This window comes from Glycine soja, chromosome 10 (assembly GCF_004193775.1).
Source record: "Glycine soja cultivar W05 chromosome 10, ASM419377v2, whole genome shotgun sequence".
Lineage (NCBI taxonomy): Eukaryota > Viridiplantae > Streptophyta > Magnoliopsida > Fabales > Fabaceae > Glycine > Glycine soja.
Genome location: NC_041011.1, coordinates 41,744,648 through 41,763,068, shown reverse-complemented (window position 1 = coordinate 41,763,068; position 18,421 = coordinate 41,744,648). Strand labels below are relative to the sequence as shown.

Here is an 18,421-nt window from a genome sequence, read left to right as displayed (position 1 = left end):
TATGACAGGAAGAAGAGAGTGGTTTCTCAACCTTGATCAATCTGTGAAGAGCCAAGTCAAATTTGCTGATGATAGAATCTTGACTGCTGAAGGAATTGGGAAGGTCCTTATCAAAACAAAGGATGGAGGTCAGTCTTGCATCACTAATGTACTCTTTGTACCAGGTATGAAAAGTAATCTACTCAGCTTAGGTCAATTATTAGAAAAGGGCTTTATGACTAAGCTTGAAAACAAGATGTTGAGAGTATTTGACAGAAATCACAAGCTCATTTTGAAGTCCCCTCTTTCAAAAAATAGAACATTTAAAATTGAGATTGATGTGATAGAACAGAAGTGTTTTACCACTACAGTAAACAGTGAAGAGTGGTTATGGCATTACAGATTTGGCCATTTAAATTTTAGAGATCTGATTAAGCTAAACTCAAGAGAAATGGTGTTGGGTTTGCCTCAGATCAAGCCTCCTAGTGAAGTATGTGATGGTTGTTTACAGTGTAAGCAATCAAGAAGCACTTTCAAACAAAATGTACCAATCAGGGCAAAAGAGAAACTTGAGGTGATTTACTCTGATGTGTGTGGCCCTATGCAAACTGAATCTCTGGGTGGAAACAAATACTTCATATCCTTTATTGATGAATTGACTAGGAAAGTATGGGTTTACCTAATAAGAAGGAAGAGTGATGTCTTTGAAGTCTTTGAGAAGTTCAAAAATATGGCAGAAAAGCAAAGTGGCTCATTGATCAAGATATTGAGAACAGATGGTGGTGGTGAATATGTTTCTGCAAAATTTCAAGAATTTTGTGATCAAGAAGGCATAATTCATGAAGTGACTCCTCCCGACACACCTCAACATAATGGAGTTGCAGAAAGAAAAAAACAGAACCATAATGAATATGGTAAGGAGCATGTTGAAAGGCAAGAGTCTGCCCAAGTACTTGTGGGGAGAGGCAGTGTCTACAGCTGTCTTCATCTTGAATAGGAGCCCTTCAAAGAGACTGGAAGGAATAACACCTGAAGAAGCTTGGAGTGGTGCTAAACCAAATGTGAGCCATTTCAGAATCTTTGGATCACTTTGTTTTAGGCATATCCCAGATCAGTTAAGAAGGAAGCTAGATGATAAAGGTGAACAAATGATCTTACTCGGATATCACTCAACTGGAGGCTATAAGTTGTTTGATCCGAAGAGTAAGCAGATAATAATCAGTAGGGATGTGGTATTTGATGAATCTAGAAGCTGGGACTGGGAGCAGAATACTGAAATGAAGGGACCTTCAATAATGATAAGGTCAGAAGAGGAAGAAACAAGTGAAGGGAATGGTAATACCACTCAAAGGGAAGTGAGACCCCAGAGAAATGCACCCAAACCAACTAGATTTCAAGGTTTTGAGATGTTGTCTGATGCTGATGTAAGTGCAGATGGGAATCTTGTACATTTTGCTCTGTTTTCTGAAGCAGAACCAATAAATTTTGAAGATGCTATGATTGATCAGAGGTGGGTTGAAGCTATGACAGAAGAGCTTAAATCTATTGAGAAAAATCAAGTGTGGGAGCTGGTATCTCAACCAAAATCAAAGAAGCCCATTGATGTGAAGTGGATCTATAAGATTAAGACAAATCCAGAAGGCAAGGTGGTCAAGTATAAAGCTAGACTTGTGGCTAGAGGATTTTTGCAGAAAGCTGGGATTGACTATAGAGAGGTGTTTGCACCAGTTGCTAGAATTGAGACTATTAGAACAGTAGTGGCAATTGCTAGCCTAAAGAATTGGACAATGCACCAACTAGATGTGAAGTGTGCTTTCTTAAATGGTCCTCTTGATGAGGAGGTCTATGTGACTCAGCCACCTGGATTCTCTATAGTTGGCCAAGAGTCAAAGGTTCTCAGGTTGAGAAAAGCTCTTTATGGACTTAAGCAAGCCCCAAGAGCTTGGAACAAGAAAATTGACAGTTTTATGATGAAAATTGACTTTGATAAGTGTAGCTGTGAGTTTGGAGTCTATGTAAGATTCAAATCAGTAGGTAATATCATTATTGTATGCCTCTATGTGGATGATTTGTTGATCATTGGTGGTAATGAAAGTGAGATAGCAGAACTGAAAAGGGAATTGATGAGTGAGTTTGAAATGACTGATATGGGGGTTCTATCCTATTTCCTTGGACTTGAATTCAAGAAGACTGAGAGAGGTATTTTGATGCACCAGAGCAAGTATGCAACAGAAATATTGAAGAGATTCAACATGGTTGAATGTAATTCAGCAGCAACACCAACGGAGGCAGGTCTTGTACTTGAAAAGGAGGGCAAGGAAGACAAAGTTGATGCAACTGAGTTCAAACAGATTGTTGGTTCTCTCAGGTACTTGTGTCATTCAAGACCTGATTTGGAATTTGCTGTTGAACTGGTAAGTAGATATACGAAAGGACCCAAAATTCCTCATCTCCTAGCTTCCAAGAGGATTCTAAGGTTCATAAAAGGGACCATCAATGCTGGAATTTTATTTCCAAATAAAGACAATAGCAACTCAGAGGAATTGATGGGATATACTGATGCAGATTGGGGAGGAGACAGAGATGACAGAAAGAGTACCACAGGTTACATATTCATGTATGGTGCAGCACCAATATCGTGGTGTTCTAAGAAGCAATCCATAGTGGCTCTATCAACATGTGAAGCTGAGTATGTTGCAGCGGCAATGAGTGCTTGTCAAGCTGTCTGGTTGGACACATTACTACAGGAATTAAAAATCAAGGAGAGTGATGGAGTGAAGCTTTTTGTGGATAATAAGTCAGCTATAAGCCCGTCAAAGAATCCAACCTCTCATGGTAGAAGCAAACACATAGAAACAAGGTTTCACTATCTTAGGGATCAAGTGAACAAAGAGAAATTGAAAGTGGAGTACTGCTGCACATTTGATCAACTTGCTGATATTTTAACCAAACCCCTCAAAAGGGAGATGTTTAAAATGTTAAGGGACAGAATTGGCTTGATGAACTTAGGAGATCAGAATTAAGGGAGGGTGTGAGAGTTTAATTCTGTTTTGGTGTGATGTAGATTTAATTGTACTTTAGATATAAGAGAGAATAACAGAATTTTAAAATTCTGTTATAAGTGCCTAGCCTAAGTGTGAATGGTTATTACTCTGTTTTTGCTTGTATAAAAGGGCATACATACATCTTAATAAAGTGGATTATTCATTCTATCATTTTCAGTCTCTAGTGTTATTCCTAGTGTGTAGATGTGCAATTCTTTGCTTGAAAATAGTGAGTGATACACGAGTGAATGTGTGAGAGAGTGAATTACATCTCTTGCAATTGAGTGAGGAACAGTATGTGTTTCAACAAAATTAGGTCAAGGATTGACATAGTGGAGGCAAAACACGGGTGAGTGACTGAGAAGAGTGTTCTAAAATGGAAGTATGAGAAAGTGCAATGGCTACAATTAACATGACCCACCCATGTGCCTTTTGTAATTTATCTTGCTTGGAGGCCGGCGGCATCCAAATTCGGTGGTGGACTGGGAGGCCACTCAAATTAACTGCCACGAATCGTCTTTTTCTTGTATTTTACATTCAGTCATTAACATGTTTAACGAAACGTTTACATGCTGACTTTGCTTAATTTTGCTGGTTGTCATGGATTTTTTTTTTACCTAAAGTTTGTAAAAGGGTATAATTAATCCAAGTTGGATAAGTAAAACTTGATTAAAAATTATTTTTGTTTAGGATTAAATTCACCTAATATTTAAACAATTCAATTTTAATCTAACACATTAACTCGTTGTGTCCAATTAATTAGTTTTTCATGCATGTTTGTATTATGTATTAGTTTCCTTTAGCAAAATATATTTTTATAATTTATTGAGAGATGTAGAAAATTCTTTTTTAAAAAGAAATAATTGTTTTTTTTTGTTGATCGATAAGAAACAATTGTTTTAATCACAGCCATTCTGAAGCTTTTCCTTTTTAAAACCTTTGCCTCTTTGAACCTTAATATGTCCTTTAATTAGTTTATAGAGTTGGGGATCAACATCTTTCACTAAGCAATAATAATAATAATTCATTATCAAAAGGTTTTACTTTTTCGTTGAGCAATGATAATAAATATAAGACTGTTTGAATATATATCATATGATAAAAAAATATACACAATAGAATAAAATAAAATTTTCATATCAATGTTTGAATATTTATTACTAATAAAATGTAAAGTTGTCTCAAATGCGCTAAACCTTTAATTGAAAGACATAAATATAATTCATAAACAGTTCCATCTCTTTTGATCTCATTTTTATTCTATTCCATGAGTACATAATTCCATTCCATCCTTTTTTGTCTAAATTTTATTCTATTCCGTTATATTTTGAAAAAAGCTAAAGCAATATAGCACTATGTTATTCCATTCCATTAACTTCCTTTTCAAACAAGGTCAAAAGCAAAAGTATACCACGACTAACTGAAAAATGGAGTATCTTTTGGGGAAAAAAAACCAAGTTGTGCTCCCAAACCATTTTCATCTTCGATTTTATTCTAAAAATAACGTACAAAATATAGCTTTAGTTTTTGCTCTTGGGGATAACCTAGGGGAAAGGGGAAAGCCAGGGAGAGTTTTTTTTTTTAAATACTAACTGAATTGACCAAAACATCCATGTGCTTATTTAATGAATTTATATTATCATTGTTTTCAATAGTTCTCTTCAAACAGTGAATGTTGGTCAACATAAGGATATGTTTCAGCTATGGAGGCTTGTTGCTGGTTTCACAAATGGATGGTTATTGATTATATATTGAATTTCCTACAGAAAAGAAATAAAAAAATCTTCTTGGAAAGCATTTGCTATGTATGTGATATTTAACTTTTTTGAACTTTGGTAGGGTTAGTAGGAATTTTTGTCAGTAGATGACTCTGAAGTCTGATCTGCACTGATCATACAGAATCTGAAGTTTGGATAACTACCTTTGATTTGAGAGCATATTAAATGTCATATGATAGAGGGAAATTGATGAACCAGAATTGATTCCTCGTATTGCTGAAGCCAGCTATGTTAAATATCCATGAGGTTCTGTTCAGGAGCTTGCGATTTGCGAAAGCTGCTTATGTCCTGATTCTGCTACTTCAAAGTACACAACAGTTCTGTATGCCACTAAATATTGTCACATAAAATCCCTAATGATATGGCTAAAACAGTCATTTCCTTATTCACTTGTTTCTCAAACTAAAAAATATGCCACTAAATATACAAATTATAATGAATACTACAACAAAGAATTTGTCTCTGCATTTTACACATATTTGTCAATTACTTTTTCTGTCTTGTTGAATTTTATTTCCATCTCTTTAATTTCAAGTGTACCCATACGTGTGTGTGCTCACAGCTAGTGTACAACTGTATATTACAAAATGGTGGTCCAGTGCTCAATGCTTCCAAGTTCCACCATTGTGGGGTTTGAGGAGGTTCCTCTCAAACTTACCCATGTGAGCAGACTTTGGTTGTTAAAAGTTGGAATTAGTACTAGTATGTCATTTTGTGTAGATATTTCTTGGACAGTCTAAATATGAAATTATTTTGCCTTCACTCTCCAGTCACCTTCAATGGCACAACAGCTAAAGGAGCCTTTATCAAAATTCTATCTATATATAGATATATGACAACTGACTTTAAGTTAATGCCAAGCAGTGGTAATATAATTTTCTTATGTTCTCTCATTATAGAATTGATTATTAAGATGAGGAGTTATCATCTACAACTCCACAGAAGCATGCCTAATTATGAGAAGGCAATCATTCGTATTTTTACTTTTATAAAGTTTCTAATTATTTTTACTTCCTCTCTCACTTAAAAATCAATTAGTCATTATTTTTAATCAAATAGATTGTCTCTCAATATATCAATACTCAACAATTTTAAAGCTAATTAGTCATTGGGGAGGCATTGTTGGACCCCCTTAAAGCTGCTGGTCCTGTTCAGATAATTTCACAATGATTAATCATTAATGAACTTTGGTAGTTTGGTGAGGTGTAGGAGTTTGGTGAAGGGGACCTTCCTGATGAAAGATGCAAAGGTTAGTCTATATGAATGAGGTAAATGACAGCATGCATGACCCTGAAATTTAAATCAGCAAAGAGCATTTTGGTATGAGTGTGAGGACAAATGATTCTGTGAAAAATGCCAAGATCAATTAAAAATTTAGAGACGGGTCTGTTTTACCACCCCAATTAGTTTGGACTGAATAAATTTTCTTGGAAAATTAGACCTCCACCATTGTTTTGAACTGCTGAAAAATAGGTGGTGTTTTGGACTTCAGCTTAAGTGGATAAATCCAAGAGTGATGTAGGCCAGGGGCAGGACCCCGCAAGTTACTAAAATTTAGTTCAAGAGTCTCAGTATAATTAATTAATTAGGAGTAATTTAGTACTAGCAGTAGAAGATGATGAGGGCAAGCGATGAGCTTTGACAAAGAAGAACAAAAGTCAACATCAATTTTATTACTGAATGGTGTATTACAATTTACAATGATGAAAAATAGATTTAAGAACTACTAAGTGAGGTTGACCCAATTATCTGTAGTGTCATGTAGTGTAGGAACTGGGGGTTGTTGTTTCAGAAACTGAAAAGGTATTATGTACATTAGTCGAGGAAACTTTAGAAACTAAAGTAGGTGATAGATACACTTTATTGCAATTTGGGTAAAGAGTAAAGGCACGCTTGTTTGAGGCTGTGAAAGATTATGAAATCTGTAGGGGCCATCTGCATTCTACACGGACTAAGTTTTTTGGTAAAGCACAAGGGTTATGGTTTTAGTGGTGAGGTGAATGTGGAGGTGTGCCATCATTGATACCTTGACTATTGGTGTATTTTCCTTTAAGCTTAATTGCAAATTTGATCTCCTATTGATGTATTTCTCAAATTGAGTCTCTCATTTTTTTTTATAATTTTAGTCCCACCCCAAATTTAAATATATCCATTTAAAACTAAATAAAATTAAATGAAAATCCCAGTAAATAAACCCAGGCTTATGTACAGTTTAATTAAACATATCAACTTTATAATAATATATTATCAAATTTTACTACTCTAATTTTCATTTTCCTATTTTTTTCACTTGTATAAAACACAACCAACTATAATTTGACCAATCAAAATTTAGATTAAATATTTTTTATTCGTAAAAAATAAATATAAAATAAAATAATTTATAATAATTAATATATTTTGTTCAAACCATCTTTCACATGTTAGTTCTTTAAAGGAAGTTCCAAAACAAATTAGGGATAAGAACCATAGTAAACAGTAAAATATTATCCCAATCATTAAAAAAATGATATTGTTATATATAAGCATTAAAATAAGGGAGGGACCTTAATTCTTAAGGAAGCTACACCCTATTTATATAATATTTCTTAGAGTAGCCGTTATAAGGAGTTGTAGTGGCTCCCTTTAAGTTTAAAATAATCTATTTGATTTTTAACAAAAATAATAATAAACTGTAGTATTTGATTTGGTTATCTTTGTAGTATTTTTTTTATAATAAATGCTTAAAAAGTTGTTAAAAAATATATTAGGTAAGAGTTTTTAAAGTATTAAGAAATTAAAATGAAAACGATTAATTCATTAAAATCTAAATGATATTTATTATTTTAAAGTAATTTAAAACTTAAAATGTTTAATATTTTTTTTGGTAAAGATAGAAATTCTTTTGGTAATGTTTAAAATATTTAATATATACAGTTAATGTAGTAAAATACAATTACTATTTAGTGCAAAATCCGTCCGTATATATTTTTGTATGTACTCATATTAATGTGGATTAGTCGATGCGCATGAGAAAAAAAAGTCTAACTTTTTTGGTGGTTAAATATAATACAGGGAATTATTATAAATTCTTCTAACACTATTTTTTATTCTAACGAAAAAAAAAATACTAATGTGAATCATTAAATGATTTATCATTTATTAATCCATTTATAAAAAATTGTTATAATATTCAGTAATTCATTTTAAGTTTAACAATTATTAATGGATTTGGACGCAGTCAAATAAGAAAACGTGTAAAATGAAAGGAAATACATGCATGTCAATTTATATTAAAATAAAATTAATTATCTTTAAATTAATGATAAATATATTCTTGTATCTTATACACTTATTACTTCAAATAAAATATGTTTTTAAGATAATTAAAAAATGTTAATTGTTAAAATATTATATACTCTCATGCTTTAAAAAATATTATGTACTCTCTTGGTTACATTATAATTGACATCCTATATTTTTTTACACAAATTAAGAATTATCAATAAATAGATGAAAAATAATAATTTTATAAATTATCATTATCATCGTTAATTTATTTATATTTTTAGCGTATATTATTAATATTATAAGAAATATAAATGAAAAATAATTAATATTATATTTGAAAGATAAAATAACAATTATCGAAGGATAATTTTTTTTCTTACGCAATAATGTTATGGAACGAAAGGAAGGATATATTGTTCGATTTTTTAATTATGTTATATTTTAATATTTATAGTACATGTAATAGATATATCTCATGATAGTGTAATCATATAATGAAAGTTATGTCATTAGTTGTAAGAAAGAAGTCGAAAATCCTTGCCGGACACTTTATAACACAGACATAGGGTTCTATAAGTCAAACATAGGGTGATAGGAAGTACTCGAGGAATTATGCAGAGCACAGCCAAGCCACAGAGCAACTGTACGAGGAACTGATGCTGAGGTACTTGGGTTCAGCCTCCTCATGTTCAGGAACTCAACTTTATAAATCTCTTCCATGCTTGGGTCCCACTCTCTAAACACTATACATACACTCTCCTTTTCTTTTTCTTTGTTTTCTTCCTCTTCCCTTTTCAAACACAAGAAAGAAAGAAAAGGGAAGATCTCAAAGGGATTTATTTCTGTCTGCTTCTCTGCGCGATCTGCATCCTTCTCTTATCTTTGACGCGTTGATTTCTGCAGATTCGCTCAACTCTGGTATGGTCGGTGAACCTTTCTTCTGTTTTCCCCCTCACTTTTGTCTCATGTTATGAGATTTGCCAATACAAGCGAATTTTTCTTGGGTGGTTTTCAAAGCCCTCTGACTTGGTGCCATGGAAATTACTCCTCCTCTTCTTCATCATCTGTGGTTTTTGTTGTTGCTGCTGCTTTGTTATCTTGTTCTCTGTGCTTCTGCCACCGATGTTGAATTTGACAACTGCAACTGCGATGACGGGGAAGGTATTTGGAGCATACATAGCATACTCGTTGGCCAAAAAGTCAGCGATTTTTTCATTGCCGTTGCGTATTTTTCCATACCCATTGAACTCCTTTACTTTGTTAGCCGTTCAAACGTTCCATTCAAATTGCTCTTCCTTCAATTTATTGCCTTCATAGTGCTCTGTGGCATGACCCATTTACTCAATGCTTATTCTTATCATGGCCCTCCCTCGTTCCAATTGCTGCTTTCCCTAACCGTTGCTAAATTCCTCACCGCTCTTGTTTCCTGTGCAACTGCTTTAACCCTTCCCCCTCTCATCCCTCTTCTCCTCAAAGTCAAAGTTAGGGAGCTTTTCCTGAGGCAGAACGTGATGGAGCTTGGCCAAGAGGTTGGGATGATGAAGAAACAGAAGGAGGCAAGCTGGCATGTTAGGATGCTCACTAGGGAAATTAGGAAGTCTCTTGATAAGCACAACATCCTCTACACCACCCTTGTTGAGCTTTCAAAGGCGTTGGATTTGCATAATTGTGCAGTTTGGATGCCGAACGAGGACCGACGAGAGATGCACTTGACTCACGAGTTGAAAACCAACTCTGCCAAGAATTTTCAGAATTCTATTCCGGTGAACGACCCTGATGTGTTGGAGATAAGAAAGACCAAAGGGGTGAAGATTCTGGGGCCCGAGTCTGCTCTAGGAGCTGCGAGTAGTGGTGGCTCTGTGGAGTTGGGTGCTGTGGCGGCTATTCGCATGCCGTTACTTCATGTGTCAAATTTCAAAGGAGGGACGCCGGAGTTGGTTGAGACGTGTTATGCTATACTTGTTTTGGTTCTGCCAAGTTCAAGCACTAGGGTTTGGACCTACCATGAGATGGAGATAGTTGAAGTGGTTGCTGATCAGGTGGCTGTTGCCCTGTCTCATGCATCTGTTCTTGAAGAGTCTCAGCTGATGAGACAGAAGCTGGAAGAGCGGAACCGAGCACTGCAACAGGCTAAAAAGAATGCAATGATGGCCAGCCAGGCACGGAAGTCGTTTCAGAAGGTGATGAGCCATGGAATGCGGAGGCCTATGCATTCTGTTCTGGGGATGCTGTCATTGTTTCAAGAGGATAATTTGAGGTCTGAGCAGAAGATTATTGGTGATACAATGTTGAAAGTTGGACATGTGCTCTCCAGTTTGATTAATGATGTAATGGAGATTTCAGAAAATGAAAAGGGAGGCTTCCGGTTAGAGATGAAACCTTTCCTTCTGCATTCAATGGTGAGGGAAGCTGCTTCCATTGCCAAGTGCTTGTGTGTTTATGAAGGCTTTGGTTTTGAAATTGATGTCCAGAAGTCTTTGCCTGAAACAGTTATGGGTGATGAGGCAAGGACTTTTCAAGTAATTTTACACATGATTGGCTATTTATTGAACATGAATGACAAAGGGACTCTCAATTTTCGAGTTTTTCTTGAAAGCGATGGTGGAGACAGGGATGATAAAAATATTGGAATATGGAGGTCAAGCAATCAAAATGAATATGTACATATAAAATTTGATTTTCAGATAACTGAGAGTTCTCAGTCAGATGAAGCAATTTCAACAATACATTATACTGGTAGGAGGCAGTACTACAACAATGAACCTAAGGGGGGCCTGAGCTTCAGCATGTGCAAAAAGTTGGTACAGGTAGATGCATCATTATCTATATCTAATTTATGTACCATCATCTATTTGATTATAGTCAGATGTATAATTTCCCTGTTAACTTTTTAGCTGTAACTTATAAAGGACACATTCCCCATCCTCTAGTGAATTTATGTGGTCATCCATTAACTGTATAAATTGTTAGCAGTTAGCTTTAGAGCTTAGAATTGTATTGGTTAAATTAAACTAATCATTTGGTCCTTATTGGTGACACTCGTTTATGAATCAGTTCCTGTATGAAAAAAATTGAAGTTATAGTCCACTTACACTCATATTACTTATTGGTACACATTGGCCCCTACTTTTACTATATTTCTTAAGTTTTAGTCCCTATGTGCCCTTATAGGGACTAAAACTTAAGGTTTTTGCATACAAGAATTGATTCTTAAGTGAGTGTCACCTATAAGGACCAAATGGTTTGTTTAACTCACTACATTTTATGCTTAAAGAATGATGTTTGGTTTGACAAATTTGCTTGCTGACCTGAATTTTCAGAATTATCCAATGTAGAATTGTTTATGATGTTGGAAATGGGTGGTGAAACTATCATAATAAGTTAGATTGGGTGATATTGCTGACAGATCAGATTTAATAATACTTAGGAAGCTTTCTATTTAGTCAATGCCTCAACAATTCTTGTGCTTGGTTATGTTCTAACCAATATGCATATTATCATGGTTGCTAGTGTTACAAAACACAATTTTGCTTTGAAAGTTTGCTTGCCTCTTGTCAGATTCTGCTTTTAGCTCTAATTGGGGGAAATAATTCTGGGGATATCAAGTTGAATTCCAGTTCTAAAACGGCTATTGACATCTGCTGTTTCACTTCAATGATTTTTTGTGTCTATACAACTCTTATTTTTCTAGAGATGAATTTGAGATTCGATGCATAAATATTGAACCCAGAAGAAATAAAATATCACACAACCTTTTCACCTTCTACATGCCTCAAAATTTTTGGTTATCACCTTAGCATTTGGAAGTTATATATAGAGCATGGTGCTCAGTAGTGGAATCATTGTTCCTTGCTTTTCATGTTTGCATTAAGCTAAATTTGGCTCATATGTTACTGAATAATAGTGGCACCCTAGGATGCTCAAAGGGGATGTTCTACTCCAAATTGACCACGCACTGATCTATCACTTATGCTGCCATTTTTTTCATTAAAATTTTATGAATTAATATGATAACTTCAACTTTAGCGAAAGTATTTTTTAATTTTGTTTCTTCCAACAATTCATTAGGAAAGTGTAATTATGGGCAAATCTGTTAATACAAAATAGCTGATTACTTATATTTGACACAATTTTGCATAGATTTCTCTCCTTACGGGTTTCATCTAAGAGCTGACATGCTGTTTCTGTCATAATCTAACTCAAGTCATGATGTCCTTGGCTTAACATATCGTTGCAGAGAAGCTATTTTCCCCTGTATTGGAAAGATCCTTTTGTGTTTACCTCACATATATGTAAACATCACTTATCCTTCTTTGGGAGCTTATCCTAGATAACTCTGAAAATACGGATTCCAGCAGGCTGACAACACAGGCATCACAGGAAACATGGAGATTATATTAGCAGAAATAAATTGCAATGATTACCATTTTATTTTTATTTGTAAAATCATCCAATTAGTTATAGAATTTTCCTACCATAAACTAGACTAGAAAAAATTATTTATTTCTTTCATCAGTTGGATTAGGCGACCAATAAGAAAGTTCATGCATTTTGGGGTTAAGTGGGTGAATAGCTCTAGCAAATGCTGAAGTGTTTTGCCACAAACCCAAATTTCTTTCTCTGAACTTGCCTATCTGCTAATTTGTTCAGCAAATGAACCTTATGTAATGTTTTTTAATTGATCATTATATGATTGTTTTTGTAACTCTGACTTTACAATGTGGAATAATATGCAGATGATGCAAGGTAATATATGGATATCACCGAACTCCCTTGGTTTGGTGCAAGGCATGACACTTCTTCTCAAGTTTCAGATAGGACCATCACTTGAAAAATCCATATTTGCACCTAAAGATTATTCAAGCTCACAGTTCAGAGGCCTTAAGGTTGTGTTAGCCGAGGACGATGGTGTAAACAGGACCGTGACCAAGAAGCTACTTGAGAAGCTTGGTTGTCAAGTAATTGCTGTTTCATCAGGGTTTGAGTGCCTGAGTGCTGTAAGTGGTGCTGGTAACTCATTCAGAATTATCCTGTTGGATCTTCACATGCCCGAAATGGATGGCTTTGAATTGGCAAAGAGAATCCGGAAGTTCCATAGCCGTAGTTGGCCCTTGATTATAGCTCTTATAACAAGTGCAGAAGAACATGTGAGGGAGAAATGCCTACTTGCAGGAATGAATGGATTGATCCAAAAACCTATCGTACTTCATCAGATAGCAGATGAACTTAGAACAGTCCTACAAAGAGCAGGTGAAAAACTGTGAGAACAGTTTTAAAAGCATGCTTCGGTTTAAGAAAATATGATTTCATTAGTAATTACAAAAAGGTCATGTTATTTTAGTTCTGTTTCCTATTTTCAAGCATTGCGGGCTATGCTTTTATTATTTTGTGAACAAATTCTTGAAAATAAGAAACAAAATAAAATAATGTGTCTTTTATAATTACTAATGAAAGAGTGACTCAATTTTCTGAAGTTGCTCAAAACGGCATTGTGAACTTGGGGGATTTCTAACAATATCAAATAATAAAAGTAGCCTTTTGTCCAACCATATGTTATGGCTTTATACGTTACTACTTGCCTCCATCCAACTCCAACCGAGAGAGACGATATTAGGAGATGAATCAAAATACGGGTTCATCACTTGATCTTGAGTGTTTGGAAAATTTTCGATCAAATTAGTTTTGGCTATTGTTAATCTATTATTGCAATGTCAATCAAGTGGCCCTGCAATGACTAATCATTTAGCAAAGTTGACTTATATTTCGCAATAATATCACCATGATTTTGCCACATAAAGTAAACTAAATAATTTTAAATCTTTTTTATCTTTAAAATATACCAATTAAAATATCATATTATATAAAAAAATTTCTTCTAATCCCAACCTTTTATCTTACAAATTTCTTCTAATCTCTGAATCTTACAAATCGTTTTATAATCTGAATTTGTCTTAAATATTCAACTATTTATCAAAGAATCTAACTATATAATATGTGAATTTGATTGTTATGGATAAAAAAATCTCAATTATTTGAAAATAAAATAATGATTTGATGACAAATTTCCAACTTTAAAAATCTATGATTAATTCTTAACTTAAAAAAATCATTTAGTTAAGATCATTTTGTAAACAAATTAAATTGAACGAAGTCACCCAAAAAAATCATTTAGGAACGGAACGAAGAGTGAGTGAAAATGAGTAGTGAAGGCGAAGCAGAAGCAGAAGCAGAAGCGCAATACTTCTGCAAGGACTTCGACTGGGAAGACCTAAGAGCAGAGATCGAAGCAAACCCTTCCTTTGCCTACCACTTGGAATCTTCTTCTTCGTCATCATCAGCACCACCAGAATCAGACGTACAAGCATGGAAGCAATTTCACCTCCGTCACGCCTCTGGAAAATTCTTCAAGGTTCCTTCCCTTTCCCTCTTCGCATTTTCGCATTCACTTTCCCTAACTAGCTGCTTCGTTGCATTCAGGAGAGGCGCTATCTGTTGAAGGAGTTCCCCGAACTTCTCTCCTGTCCCCCAAACTCTATGCTCTTGGAAGTTGGTTGTGGCAATGGCAGCACCGCTCTTCCTATTCTACGGTTCTCTTCTTCTCTTTCTCTTTCTCTTTTCCTATCTGTGTGACGTAGCGGCTACTTATTTCAGATTAAATGTGTATGTGGAATTGCCTCGAATCATGTTTAAATACCACTTAACATTATTTTAGGTCAATATTTATCCGTTTGGTTAATTGATTCTGGACTAAGTTGATGCAACTCTAGGTAGCTTTAACATTTGCCATTGGATATTATTCTGATGAAACTTTCCTGTGTAGGGCCAACAAAGATTTGATTGTTTATGCATGCGACTGTAGTGATGAGACTCTTGAGAGGGCTAAAGAGATTATAAGTGCAGCCTCCACAGATGCATCCTTTAAGCATCGATTCCGCACATTCTGTTGTGATCTTTCCACTAATGGATTCCCGAACTGGTTGGCGTGCAATCCTTCCCAAGATAATTTTTTACAGAAACAGTCATACTGCTTATCAGGTTGCTTTGCTTTACCTTTATGCTGCTGATTTGTACTGATTTATGCAATGGCTCCATAAGAATTTGTACTTGGTTCTTTATGTTTTTCTCCAGGTGTCAGAGAGGATAATGGGCTGCATTTTACCAATCTGTCTCCCTCGGAAGAATTTGAATGTTGTGGTGGTGGAGTGGATTTTGTAACATTGGTCTGAGCTTTTCTTCTCTAAAATTATCATAAGTTCAATGATATGGTGGTTCAAGACCTTGAGCATATGTTAGATCCATAATCATCACCATGGGTTGCTTAAACTAATATATTTCAGATGTTTATCTTTGGAAGTGCTGTCTCTTGACACCATATTCCTAATCCTAACAACATGTGTCAACAAATATACTCTCCATTTCAAAATATTAGCCTTTTTTTAAATAAAAAAATGTTTCAATTTATCTGTCATTTTAGAAAATTAAAGTTTGAATTTTTTTTGTCCCAACTATATCTTTGTCTCTCTTATCTCTACCAAGTGGAATGAGAGATAGCAATGGCATTAGTGGAGTCAGGAGTGCCAATATTTTGATAAAAAGGAAATAAATTATATTTTATGATAATTGAGACTAATTAGTGGCTTTCTTAATCTTTGTGCAATTATCTTGAATGATATATTCTGAAACGGATCAAGTATTATAAAAGTGGTTTGAGTGTTAGACTGCAAATTATCTTCTCATTATGTTGCAAATGTTCCTTTTCTCTACATTTCATTACTTTAATTTGGAAGATACATCCATTCAAGCTTCTAATCTCAATAATTTTCCATGCTTAGTTCTAATCTACTTGTGGCTCTAATTTTTCAGTTGCTCTATTGTTTATTACAAGTTTCAATACACTTATATGATTTATGGTTATTTTTGTGTTTATCCCAGATTGATAAAATATGAATTGGAAAATGTGTGTTTGCCAAAATAAGTAGTTAGTGAGATGGACAGGGTTGTTAATGAGAGGGCAGCTCTGTTAAGTAGTTAGGTAGGTTAATAAGTAGAGGAAGGTTGTGCAGAGAAGTCATTTGGTGAGATTGTTTGCAGAAGTGGGTCTTGGAACCCAGTTGAGAAGGGTTTACCCTTGTGAAGGATTATTTTCCTTTTTCATTCATTCTCCAATAACAGATACTGCATTATGTCCTCTTCTATATTCTATTCATATTGCATTTTGCTACCTATTGGCATTTTTCTAAGCCGTAGAAGCAGAGCATTTTGCTCTAGTGATGTTTACTTCTTTTCTTATGTCAGCTCTATATCTTTTCCTCATTTCCTTATGGTGATAGTGCTCCATATTTCTACATCACTATAATTTGAAATATACATGCATTCATAGTTTAATCTCAATGGTCTCATATGTAGTTTTTAGTCTACTTTTGACTATTATATATCAGGTGGTTTAGTGTTTACTTCGACTTTCTAAGACTCATTGTTTATGATTGTTCAGCCTTTAGAGATGTTTAATCTTTCTATATTAGCTTCTCTAGATTCTTCAACATACACAAATAACAACTTTATCTCTTATCTATTGAGTATATAATATATCATAGACTCAGTTGAATATTGTAAGTTAATGACCTCTCATTGTGTAAGTTTCTTTTTTTGATGCGTCATGTCAGATATTCACTCTATCAGCAGTACCACTGGAAAGGATGCCAAAGTCCGTCAAGGAATGTTTTATTGTGTTAAAGCCAGGAGGCATGGTTTTTTTTCGGGACTATGGTAATAAACAAAATAGCCAACTTATTATGTCCAGAGGTTTTGGGAAAATAAAATTTTAGCTTTATGTCATAATTGTTCTTTAGAAACCTAAGGTGCTGGCAATGACTGAACCCTGTGTAACAGGCCTCTATGATATGACCATGCTTCGATTTGAGCCAGACAAGCAAGTGGGATTCAGGGAATACATGCGGTCAGATGGAACACGATCATATTTCTTTTGTTTGGATACTGTCCGGAGCCTATTTTTGGGTGCAGGCTTCACCGAGGTACTTTTCTTTTTTAATTGGAAGACGAGCTTTTGGGATTGGTACAAGTTGACTTGTGCTCCTACATGAAGTTTAATACTTGTTTGCTGGTTCTCATGTATGAATTGGGGTTAGAATCTGTTTACTGTTACAGTGTTTGTTCACATAACCTCCCATTTGTCAACCTTCCTATAAAATTTTGGGTGTCTCCAATGTCTGTGGAGTGTTTCTGACGCATCATTTTCAGCTGACTACCTCTAATTTGTTAGTTTATGAACTGTGCAGCTCGAGCTTGATTATTGTTGTGTTAAGTCTGTAAATCGCCAGAAAGGAAAGTCCATGCAAAGAGTGTGGGTTCACGGGAAGTTCCAGAAGCCTGCACTGAGTTGTCAATAATCTCCCTTGGTGTGCTGTGTGAAGTCGGATGAAAAAGTACACTTATTCAAGTTTATCATTGATTGCTTTCAGCAACACAGAAAAGTATAAAAGAGAAGCAGGTAGAAAAGACAAGAACTCTGATGTTTGTGTTGTCCTTTTTATTTAGTCTCGCGTCAGGACCATGAATATCTCACCATCCATTAGGTTAGCGACTAATTCGGTTCGGTTCATGGTGCATGGCTGTAGTCCTTTATTTTCACTTCTAAGTTTTGTAGTGCTGGAAATCTGAATGGCTATTTTGGATAATCTATTTCTGACTGGTTTACGTTTGTGGTATTCAATGAGAATTTGGGAAGCTACAAATTTCTTTTTCTTAAAATTATTTTACTAATCTGGAAATTACAGTCAAGATTCATGCTAGTTTTGCACTAAATTACAAATAAATAAATGAACACTGGGTTAAGCAATAGCTGTTTTAATGATAGCTAGAATCAGGAATGAGATAAGCCATAAGCGTGTCTTGGTGAACCGTCTGGAAGAGTTTTGAGGAGTTTTCATGGAACGAGAGTACGTCTTAAACTTCATGTTGTGGACCATTATATGAATGAGAGTGTCTTTTTCCCGATCGTCTTCACTTCTCGGGCTTAGTGCTCGAGGGATAAACATTAACATAACATGGAATTACATACATAACCCGTAAGCCTATAAAATCATTAGGGTTCAATTTATTACATACTCACTTATTACTAAGTATAAATTTTTAAAGAATAAAGGACATTAACATCCAAAAATTGTCCTTTATGAGAACAGAAACCAACTACTATAATCAAGTAATGAAACAATACAAGTGTGTGTTGGACTTGATATATATATTATATCATGCGGTAAATAATTCATATTCCTTATTTTATAACTCAGTTATATACCATATCTTATGTCAATAGCTTAACCAGTTAACAAA

General features: G+C 34.7%; 2 protein-coding genes across 2 annotated transcripts; both read left to right on the top strand.

Annotated features, from left to right (window-relative positions):
- The first annotated feature begins 8,605 nt into the window (after positions 1-8,605).
- LOC114371212 (protein EIN4-like) lies at positions 8,606-13,620 on the top strand. The gene is made up of 2 exons (XM_028328659.1): positions 8,606-10,878; positions 12,808-13,620. The coding sequence occupies exons 1-2, from the start codon at positions 9,106-9,108 to the stop codon at positions 13,333-13,335; spliced, it is 2,301 nt and encodes a 766-aa protein (XP_028184460.1). The 5' UTR covers positions 8,606-9,105; the 3' UTR covers positions 13,336-13,620.
- Positions 13,621-14,219: 599 nt separating this feature from the next.
- Positions 14,220-17,839, top strand: LOC114369190 (methyltransferase-like protein 6). Its single transcript, XM_028326383.1, has 7 exons — positions 14,220-14,480; positions 14,549-14,658; positions 14,892-15,106; positions 15,200-15,291; positions 16,735-16,837; positions 16,961-17,103; positions 17,368-17,839. The coding sequence occupies exons 1-7, from the start codon at positions 14,268-14,270 to the stop codon at positions 17,476-17,478; spliced, it is 987 nt and encodes a 328-aa protein (XP_028182184.1). The 5' UTR covers positions 14,220-14,267; the 3' UTR covers positions 17,479-17,839.
- Positions 17,840-18,421: the final 582 nt, after the last annotated feature.

Excerpts from the sequence above, each read along its gene's own strand:
- LOC114371212 (XM_028328659.1), top strand. The coding sequence starts at position 9,106 with ATGGAAATTACTCCTCCTCTTCTTCATCATCTGTGGTTTTTGTTGTTG. Across the intron at positions 10,879-12,807 it reads TGTGCAAAAAGTTGGTACAG|ATGATGCAAGGTAATATATG; the intron begins GTAGATGCATCA and ends AATAATATGCAG.
- LOC114369190 (XM_028326383.1), top strand. The coding sequence starts at position 14,268 with ATGAGTAGTGAAGGCGAAGCAGAAGCAGAAGCAGAAGCGCAATACTTC. Across the intron at positions 14,481-14,548 it reads CCTCTGGAAAATTCTTCAAG|GAGAGGCGCTATCTGTTGAA; the intron begins GTTCCTTCCCTT and ends CGTTGCATTCAG. Across the intron at positions 15,107-15,199 it reads ACAGTCATACTGCTTATCAG|GTGTCAGAGAGGATAATGGG; the intron begins GTTGCTTTGCTT and ends GTTTTTCTCCAG.